This window comes from Cebus imitator, unplaced genomic scaffold, assembly GCF_001604975.1.
Source record: "Cebus imitator isolate Cc_AM_T3 unplaced genomic scaffold, Cebus_imitator-1.0 Scaffold134, whole genome shotgun sequence".
NCBI lineage: Eukaryota > Metazoa > Chordata > Mammalia > Primates > Cebidae > Cebus > Cebus imitator.
In genome coordinates, this window is record NW_016107449.1 from 302,190 (window position 1) to 313,174 (window position 10,985).

The 10,985-nt window shown below is 49.5% G+C and overlaps 1 protein-coding gene across 1 annotated transcript in view; it reads right to left on the bottom strand.

The window, feature by feature from the left end:
- PYGB (glycogen phosphorylase B) overlaps positions 1–10,489 on the bottom strand; it is a 53,505-nt gene extending 43,016 nt beyond the window's left edge. The window contains exon 1 of the mRNA XM_017541426.2: positions 10,124–10,489. Within this exon, the coding sequence (XP_017396915.1) occupies positions 10,124–10,366 (243 nt within the window). The 5' untranslated portion in view covers positions 10,367–10,489. The remainder of the gene's footprint in view (positions 1–10,123) is intronic.
- Positions 10,490–10,985: the final 496 nt, after the last annotated feature.

Sequence of the window (10,985 nt, forward strand, 5' to 3'; positions counted from 1 at the left end):
GCAACCTCCACCTCCTGGAGTCAAGTGATTCTCCTGCCTCAGCCTCCCAAGTAGCTAGGATTACAAGCACGAGCCACCACACAGGCAAAGGTAATTTTGTATTTTTAGTAGAGATGGGGTTTCCCCACACTGGTCAGGTTGATCTCGAACTCCTGACCTCAGGTGATCCATCTGCCTTGGCCTCCCAAAGTGCTGGGATTATAGGCATGAGCCACCATGCCTTGTTTTTTGTTGTTGTTGTTGTTTTTTGAGACAGGGTCTCACTCTGTTGCCCAGGCTGGAGTGCAGTGGCATGATCTCAGCTCACTGCAACCTCTGCCTCCCAGATTCAAGTGATTCTCCTGCCTCAGCTTCCTGAGTAGCTGGGAACAAAGGTGCGTGGGCCACCACGCCAGTTATTTTTGTATTTTTAGTAGAGACAGGCTCTCAACATGTTAGCCAGGCTGGTCTCAATCTCCTGACCTCAAGTGATCAGCACATCTCAGCCTCCCAAAGTTCTGGGATTACAGGTGTGAGCCAGCAGGTTCAGCCAATAAAGTTTTTAATACATAATTTAAGAATACTTTATAAATATCTAAATCTACAAATAGAAAGAACACACACACACACACACACACACACACACACACCCCATAGTTCTATCTTTAATGGCCTGTTTCTACTTTTTAGATCATTTGAATATATGGCTTCTACATTACTGTCCAAATTCCAAAGGGCTTTCAGTCACAAGAAATGACAGCAGCATCAATGAGTCCCACAGCTGCTGTGAGTACAACTACTGCTACTGTCCCTCACAGCCAGGCCTCTGGTGGACTTTTCATCTTGCTAACCTTTATTCACACTACATTTGAACCACGGGGTTTCCATAGCACCTGCCTCCCTGCCTGCAGAGGAGGCCACAGGCACTGTCCAGGCAGTGTGAAATCACACTGAGCCCGACCAGACCCTGGCTGTCTGAGAAAATACTGTGAGTCAAGGATTAACAAGAGGTTTTATAAAAAGCTGACAGGCCAGGAACATGATCAGTATGTTTTTATTCTGCCTTTAACTAAAAATGTGTATTTTTTAAAGAGATGATGGTCTCACTATGTTGCCCAGGCTGGCTGCAAACTCCTGGCCTCAAGTGATCCCCACATCTCAGCCTCCCAAGCAGCTGGCACTATAGGCACATGCCACCACACCTGGCTAAAATGTGTATTTTTAGGTTGTAGTTTGACCTTTCTGCAAAAGTTCCTAATTTCTACTTAGGAACTTTTCTACTGTGGGGAAAAAAGTTGACCGGTTATGTCCCAAGAGCTTGACCATCTCTGTTTGTAAGAGACAGGACTGATGCAGGAAGTGCTGGGCCTACACTCGAAGCCTGTGTGTCTCCAACTGCCCTCCAGGCTGCATGCAGACATCCAGGGTTCTCCAACTTCCTGCGCAGGATGGCCCCCAGAGCACTGCACAGGGCCTGCCCAGCCACAGGTTCTGTCCTTGGGGACTGCAACTTGTTTCAATTTAAGAACTTTCATCATGTGCTGAGATGTGTTGGTTCTGCTTTTACTTTAAGATGGTTCAGAGTGAAAACCATGAAACTGAAAGAGGTTTGCTGGACGAGCTGGCCGAGGACATGCAGGCTTGAATGGTACAGGCTAGCTGGGCGACCAGGGCAAGTCGCTCAGCCTCTGAGAAGACCACATTCACCTGTGGGCTCACACAAGGCTAGGACTGGACTCAGGCAAGGCTGGTTCCCCTCACCATACCAGATTTTTCAAGCAGAGATGCAGAGCCTAAGTTAGCAAGTGGCAGTTCTGGAAAAAAACACGTAAAGGCATAGGCTTTGTTGACAGCAGCCTAGGGACATAGTTCTTCCATGACCCCAAATCCTGCTGCTGCAGGATAGCCTCTTTGTACTCGCTCCCCTCTGGCTCCTCCTGTGCAACCGTGAACAGGGCTTCCCTGCTCAGGGAGCAGCAGCTGAAGAACTAGACTCTGACTGGCTTCAGCCTGAAAATGCCAACAGAATCCCTTAATCTCCCTGCTCAGCAGCTCTGCTCTAAGGGGGCCCTGCTGCCTGGGACTGAACTAGGCCACTGATCTTTCTAGTATGGTCTCTTTCTTGCAATTGCAATATGACTATAACAAGTGTTAAGTAGCCTAAAGGCAGCCTTTTTTTTTTTTTTGAAACAGAGTCTCGCTCTGTTGCCCAGGCTGCAATGCAATGGTGCAATCTTGGCTCACTGCAACCTCCGCGTCCTGGGTTCAAGCCCGCCTCTCCGCTTTTTTTTTTAATAGAGTTTATTTATTACATGCAATGCCTACACAACCAGGCAAATGATAGAAAACCATAAAGCTCAAAGTTGGATGAAAATATGATCAGCACAAACAGTACACAACATACTAATCATCTACAGACATCTTGGGAGTTAACAGATGCTGAAGAGAGTGTGACACCAACAGGCAGAGCCTTACTTTGCTCTTTACAGATTCACAGAATTAGGCCTGGAGAGATCACCAATTTTTCCCCCTTTTCTGAAGGGATTGTTAAGTTCAGTCTTTGTTTAACATTAATGTCTGAACACTGGTGGAAAAATTGAGAACTTTCCCAACACTCAGGAAAACAAAAGAAAGAGTTGGGGCTGGGCTCACACCTGCAATCCCAGCACTTCGGAAGGCTGAGGCGGGTGGATTACTTGAGGTCAGGAACTCAAGACCAGCCTGGCCAACATGGTGAAACCCTATCTCTACTAAAAATGTAAAAATTAGCCAGGTATGGTGGTACACGTCTGTAATCCCAGCTATTCATGAGACTGAGGCAGGAGAATTGCTTGAATCTGGGAGGTGGAGGTTGCAATGAGCAGAGATTGCACCACTGCTTTCCAGCCTGGGCAACAAGAGTGAAACTCCATCGCAAGTAAAATAAAATAGAGTTGGGTGGCTGTTTTCACCAAGATGAAGAGCCTCATTCTGCAGGAAGATCTGGTCTGAAACTGGTCCTCCTGTCCCCGGGAAAGCACAGCAACTCTCCTCTTGTCTATTAGATTCTGTCAGTGCCAGCACGCCTCAGGCCAGCCACCCTCTACTGGTTCCTACATGGGCATGGAGTGGCTCACAGGGCAGAGTGCCCCTCCCTGCTGCCTGGGCACTGTGGGCAGAGCTGTCCCTGATATGACACAGGGACATGGGCCACTGAGCCAGCTGGAGGACAGTGGGCACCACGTTTCACCAACTAGGCTCTGGGGCAAAGAGGGGCTCCTGGCCCCTACAGATGCAAAGGGGCCACCTCCCTGGGCTGGGCCTGCCAGTCCCTGCGGGTGAGCTGAGCCAGCCCAGATATCACCCAGGGGAACCGAGGAGGCTCAGCAGGAGGAGAGATGCTGAGGGGCCTCCCTATCCACCAGACCTGGTCTTTGGCTTCCTTGACAGTGTCACAGTGTTCACTCCCTGCGACTGAGGGTGCTTCTGGGGAGTTGTTTACAGAGCACTCTGATAACCCATCTGCTGTTAAGGACATGAGGATTAGCTAGCACATCTCTCAGGCTCCCAGCCTGTGAAGTCACATGGTGCTTTCTTAACGAATTAAGTGCCAGAAAAATGTGGCTTCCCGTGAGGAGTGGGCAGGCTTCTCAACATGGACTGTGGATTTTCTTCTCACTCCAGTACCTAGGCCTCGAACACAGGTCTGTTTGCTCAATTTTGAAAATGTAAAATGTAAAATAACTGTAGAACTTTAGAACGTATGGGTATCTTAGAGAGCACGTGGTTCTGCAGGAAACAAATTCCTTCTACACTCCACGACATGCATTGCCACAGTCCAGTCTCCTCTGTGTTCCATGCAATTAAGCTCCACAAAAAGTCTACGTACAACCAACCCAGAGCAAGACAGCGATAGGAGCCTTTTCTTATCACTGGACAGGGCCTAATCAACCTACACTAAGTGATCTGGACTGTGTCAAACTACATTTATAATTAGTGAGCTGCCGGTCATAATTTTTAAACGACGATACTTTAATCTTTCATTTTAACTGTTTGCAGACTAAGAAATGCCAGTCAGCTACACCTAAAATTACATGTCATTCCTACTCAAGATACTGTTGAAGGCACAGTTAACTTCTCTTATTGTCAAATGACCTTTCTGTGTTCATTTCTCTTCTCCCTTCTGCATAGGTGAGATGGGGAGAAAAAGCCAGCTCCTATCTGCTGCGGCTCATTATTTGCTGCACATCTTAGGATGCTGTGAATTTCCAAATGGCATAAAGCTTTGATCTGTTTAATGAAAAAATAGGTATAATCTGAAAAGGCTTCTAAAGTGCTCTCAATTTTCTTATTTGTATTTTTTATAATTGTCTAGAATTTAACTGCTATACTAGGGGTAAGTAAGAGAATGTCCCTGCTTTTCCGGAGTACACCCTAGTGTTTTTGGCACTGGGGTTTTTGGGGGTGAAGGGTCAATAAGGCTATAACTTACTTTCAAATGGTTCAGAGAAAAATGAACTTACAAGGAAGTTCAAGGAAGACAAAATGACCTAACAAGTGTGTTGCAATGTTTAACATCTGGGGAACCCGGATGAAGGGTACACAGGAATTACAAGAATTCTCTGTATTATTTTTGCAACTTTCATTTAAGAGTCTGAAATTACATAAAGTTTAAAAGGAAATATGGCTGCGACGTGGAGACAAGGTCAGTTATCTTGTGTTTTTATTTTTTGAGACAGAGTCACACAGTGTTGCCCAGGCTGCAGGGCAGTGGCACGATCTTAGGTCATGGCAATCTCCCGGTTTAGGCAATTCTCCCGTCTCAGCCTCCCAAGTACCTGGGACTACAGGTGTGTGCCACCATGCCCAGCTAATTTTTGTATTTTTAGTAGAGACAGGGTTTCACCATATTGGCCAGCCTGGTCTCAAACCCCTGACCTCGTAATTCCCCTGGGCTCCCAAAGTGCTGGGATTACAGACGTAAGCCACCACGTCTGGCCTCAGTTACCTTATTTTACTTAATTTTTTTTTGAGACAGAGTCTTGCTCTGTTGCCCAGGCTGGAGTACAATGGCACAGTCTCAGCTCACTGCAACCTCCACCTCCCGGGTTCAAGCAATTCTCCTATCTCAGCCTTCCGAGTAGCTGGGACTACAGGCATCCACCACCACAACCAGCTAATTTTTGTATTTTTAGTAGAGACAGGGTTTCACCATATTGGTCAGGCTGGTCTCAAACTCCTGACCTCAGGTGATCCACCCACCTCGGCCTCCCAAAGTGCTGGGATTACAGGCATGAGCCACGGTGCCCAGCCGTATTTTATAAAGCCAACATGGCCCCTGTGGATTAGTCAGGGTTCTCCAGAGACACAGAACTAACAGCAAGGTATGTGTAGAGAGAGACAGATTTATTTTAAGAACTTGGCTCATGCGACTGTGGAAGTGCAAGGCCACAACCTGCAGGGTGGGGTGGGCCAGCAGGCTGGAGATCCAGGCAAGCTGCACCTCCTGTGCAAAGGTAGCTGGTGGCAGGGTGTGTTCTGCAAGGCCTTCCTCCATGGGAGGCTGTGAAACTGTCATGTAATGAGATACCTGCATACATATTGGTTCTTCCTGGCCAGTGCTGATAACACCCTTGTAAGTGAGAAGAGCAATAAAGATGAAAGAAGTCTCTTACGTTATTCATAAAAAGTCCCTTTCAACTAAGGCAGCCATATGTTAATGAGGTGACTTTTGGCAAGGCCCTAAGGGCAGAGGCTGGTTGCCAGAGGAACCAGCTCTGTAATTAGAGGGTTGGAAGTCTCAAGCCCACCCCTCCCACCACCCCCAACCTCCAGTGAAGGGAGAGGGGCTAAAGGCTAAGCTCATCACCAATGGCCAATGATTTAATCTATCATGCCAGGTAACTGAAGCCTCCATAAAATCCCCAACTGAAGGGGAAAGAGCTTCCTTCCAGTTTAGTGAACCCTGGAGGTGCTAGGATAGTGACACCTGCAGAAGGCATGGAAGCCCCCGTATCCTCCCTCAGATTTGCCCTCTGCGTATGTTCCACCTGGCTGTTCTTGGGTTGTATTCTTTATAATTAACTGGTAAATGCAAGTGAAGTGTTTCCCTGAGTTTCCTGAGCCATTCTGGCAAATCATCAAACCCAAGGAGGCTGTTGTCGGTCACAGATCAGAAGGGAGGCCTGATGTGCAGCTGACACCAGGGTGGAACAGCTTTGTGGGACTCGGCCTTCAGCCTGTGCTAACTCCAGGCAGACAGCATCAGAACGGAACTGAATTGTAGGACACTCAGTGTGGGAAACACCACACACCTCCACCCCCATAGAGGCACATCCACGTTACTATCTGGGCACAACAGCCCAGCCAAGTCGACACATAAAACCAGACACCCCAGCCTGCAAGGGCAGAGACCACAGTCTGTCTTCTGTGGAAAATGAAGGCACACACACTGTAGGCTTCTCCATATGCTAACAAATGAGAGCTGGGGCCTACCTTCCAAGTGGTTGGCTGTCAGCAACACAACACAGCACCCATCATCAGCTACTGGCCAGAGAAAATAACTTTGAGCTATGTGCTGTCAGGGAAGCCTGCCCAGGAGATGCAAGGTCAACTTCAAACATACAAGTAGAAACACATCAGAAAAACTGGGAGTGTTAAGATTCCAGAGGCTGGTCCCACAACTGACGAATTAAAACAAAATCCCAGAAGTGGAGATCATGGGGCAGTCAGGGCTGCAAAAACACTTCTCTAGATCATCTTCCTTTTAACTCCTGGGTCCAGTCAAACCAAAAGATTAATCGTATTTCATGGTGTTTATCTTATTAGAAATACTTAGGACAGAAGTGTGGGCCCCAAGGTAGAGCTGCTTTTCCTTGATCTGTGTTGCGGTCATGCCAGGAGCTTATGGGAACAAATCTTGAAAACTGATTGTTACATCCACTGCAGGAGTGCTGCAGGTCAGTGGCCCAGCACATTGTGCACCTGTCTTTTGGGGACATCATAGCAGGGATCCTGTGACTCTCATAATTGGGCATGGGTTGCTTTCATTGCCAGGATCCTGGTCTGTGTTTTGTGTCCTGACCCTCACTGGTCCACCCAACCTTTGCTTCGAGGCCTTCTAATTTGAACCTTTTGTGCTGCATCTTGTATTAAGAATCCTCAAATTCTCTCTGGAGATAGAATGTCAATTCAATATGAAATTGAAACGTTTTATAAGCAAACACAAAATTCTTATAATATTTCAGAATGGCAAGGGACCTCAGAAACAGATCACCAGCTTGATTCCCCTCATTTTAAAGATGAGAAAACTGAGGCCAAGAATGGTAAAGAAATCCACCCAGGCCCACAGTTACACAGACCGAACGGAAAGGCCAGGATGAATCACGCACACCTTTCTTCTCCATGCAGCGTCATCCAAGGCTCTGCAGCTTCAGGCTGGACTCTTCTCACCACCTTGCCACCACTTCAGAGAACCCATGAAATATCTTCATGACCAGCTGCAGCCTCTTGCCAAGCACAAAACTTGCTACGTTAGCCAGATGTTTTGACTTGATCATTTGCCAAGCATGGCAAAGCCTGACAAATCTTCCTCTGAACACTCCAACTTCTATTCTTTCTGCTATTTACCAAAAATAAAGTGCCACGAGTTATGAAACCGTAGGTTCTGGATAATGCTACTTTATGTATTAAAAACAAGTTCCTGTCAATACAGAAAAAAGCAATGTAGAACACAAAATATTTACAGTATTTACAATGTGGGTAATAGAAGTGGGTTACAGGATTACAGTTAAGTTTTTTCTTCTGGCTTATCTATATTTTCTAATTTTCCCTCTAGTAATAATTTTTCCTTCAGGACTTGCATAATTTTTAAAAAGACAAAAATAACAATAAAAGCATTCTAGCTAGGAGCTCTGGAGTGCCACACTACCACAGTCTGCGGTGTGCTGGTGAATGTCTCAGAGGCCACTTCTGGCTGAGGGGGAGGCACAGCAGGTGTTTTCTTGGGAGCCCACCTCCCCTCATCGCTTCTGGCAGGACTGGTTTCTGGTTCATCACCAGCAAACATGTAACTTTACCAGAGAAAGGATGGCAAGCTTATTTTCCTCATGAAGTAGCCAAAGAAACACTTAAATCCCAATTTTCCACTTTTACATGTCCTTCCTATTCAGAATAGGCAGAGAGCTTATTTACAGACTGCGTGGTTTAAGAGAAAGGTTTCCACCCAGAGCCACCACAGTAGACAATAAAAACAGACCTCACAGAGATCAGAAAACCTGTTTTGTTGTAGGGACTGACTTGTTCATGAAGGTCATTTCCGTAATACCTGAGCCACTGCTGGTCTCTCCAGGATCTGATTATACAGAAACACCCAGTGGACACCCTAAAGTGTAGAGCCAAGTCCCGGTCCAGCTCCAGGGAAATGCCCTTGAATGCCAGGGCAAAGCTATGCCCTCGCCATTCACCACTTGGACAATAAGAATGATGCTGTGGGCCGGGTGCAGTGGCTCACGCCTGTAATCCCAGCATTTTGGGAGGCCAAGGCGGGCAGAGTTCAAAACCAGCCTGGCCAACATGATGAAATCCTGTCTCTACAAAAAAATTAGCCGGGCATGATGGCGTGCACCTGTAATCCCAGCCACTCGGGAGGCTGAGGCAAGAGGAAGAGATTGCAGTTAGCCGAGATCGAGCCATTGCACTCCAGCCTGCGTGAGAGGATGAGACTCTGTTTCAAAAAAAAAAAAAAAAAGATGCTGTGCATCAACAGCAGGGAATTCTGGGGGAGCTACTGCGTCTTGGCTGCTTTTCCTGGCAAAGTCATCCCAAGCCCTTGTTATAACCTGTTTTGGCCATTTGTTGCCACTTCTTTCTATGTTTTGCATACAAAATATGAAGAGCCCCAGTTGGTATTCTAACAAATCTGTCCTTTTTACCAGCCCTATTTCAGAAAAAAAAGAATGCCCCAGAATAACTTTGGAAAAGCAGCCAATCTCAGTCTTAGCAATAACTGTATTAAACATATCTTAATGCCCTACAAAAATATTCTAAAATACCATCCATAAAGCAAGTGCTCAGTGCCTAGGTGTACACTGCAAGTAAAATCTGCCGAGTGACTTCAGGTCTGCAAGCGCGTCCTTTCCTCACCAGTTCTCCCTCTACGTTAGTTTAGTAGAAAGACATAATCCTCTATGGTTAAGAGTTTAAAAACAAACAACAAAGAAACTGGCAACAGGGGGCTGTGCAAGACTACCATGTACCTATCAAACTGAAAACTACCAGGCCTAACCATTGACCTGCAAAGCTATCAGTGAAAAAGTTTACAAATGTTTACGAATGAAACAGGAAAGCTAAAAACCTGTACGTGCATTATGCTTTTAAAAATGTGTATATAGATTTAGGAATAGCAAAAGAACAGGAAGAACACAGGCCCATGGTTAATATGGTTAAGAGTAACGGGGGTAATCAGTGACTTAAGTTTCACTACTGCAAACAAATTTTTGCAAGATATAAAAAGTAACAATTAGACAATCTCTGTTAACTTTAACCCGAGTAAATTTCTCTAACGAAGGTGTAGGAACTTGTAAGACAGAGCCTTCTTCGAGGGCTCCATCTCCATCTCTGAGCTTCGGACCCCTCCTGCGTGAAGCAGGCATCGTCAGTGATGTTCTTCTAAGCAGTGCACACACAAAAGTCTCACAATTCCTTGCAGATTACCAAGCTCACCCGCTTACAACCCACAAGGCTGCCTAGGCCTGGTTCCAGTCCCATTTTCTTCCACAGGCTGCTGCAGGAGAACAAAGGGTTGCGGGGCTCAGGGGTGGGGAGCACCAGCTCGGCAGCCAGCGCGGAAGCGCACGGCCAGAAAGCGGCGGGGAACGTCTGCCAGGCTCCCGGGCTCAGCATCCTATGCGGGGGACTGCAGACCCCGCCAGGCGCGGGCTCCCAGAGGAGGGGACCTGTGGGCGCGGCCCTGGGCAGGGGACGCCCGGCCCCCGCCGGCCGCAGCTTCCAGGCGACGGCCCAGTCCGCTGTGCCTGGCCGCAGGCCTGGGAGGCACGCGGGCAGCGCCGGGCGGGCCGCCCCGCAGCGAGACCCCCGCGGGCGCCGCTTGGGGACAGGCGCCCCGTTGGCGGGCCCTGGCGCGCAGTGCCGGGTGGCGCCTCACCTTGGGGTCGCGCTCGTAGTAGTGCTGCTGCGTGCGGATCCAGCGGCCCACCAGGTGGTCGCGCACCGTGTGCGCCAGCGCGAAGAAGTAGTCGCGGGGCGTGGCCACGTTGCGGTCCTTGACCAGCGTGAAGTGCAGATGCCGGTTGAAGCTCTTCCGCACCTCGGCCACGTCGCCCAGCCCCGCCAGGCCGCGCACGCTGATCTGCTTTCGCTTCTCGCTGTCCGTCAGCGGCTTCGCCATCTCGCCGGCCGAGACGGAGGAAAGGAGATGGAGGAGGACGGTGGCTGGAGACGCGAGCACCGGCAATGCTGCAGCGGCTCTGGCGCCCGGCACTGCGGTTCTGAGGGCGGGACGGGTCGCGCCTGCGCAGTGCGCCGGGGCGGGGCCTCCTGGGGGCGGGGCGGGGCCTCCGGGGGGCGGGGCGGGGCCTCCTGGGGGCGGGGCGGGGCCTCCGGGGGGCGGGGCGGGCGTCCAGATTCCTCAAAGCTGAGAGCGCTGGTGTCTTCCGAGACCGCAGCTACACCTGCCCACGCCACCTGAGAGTGGGGTTTGCCTCCCCGTTGGGCAAGCCCGACAGAAAGTGGGAGCGACCGGAGGGGGCCAGAGACCCGGGGCCTCCGAACGTGCGGTCCTGGCCGCTCCTGCCAGCCCGGGGGCGGTGCAGGAGAGGGGCCCTGCCCTCCGGCCCTGGGGGGTCCCTGCGGCCGGTGCTCCCTGCACCGGGTCAATGGCTGCCCCGCGGGAGCGCGCTGGGCCCAGGCTGTGGCCGAGGCCTGGTAAACGTTCGAAGAAACTGATTACAGCTTGGTGAAAGGCCTTCACCAACACTGCTGGGCCCGGTCTTCTGCGTCTGGGGCAG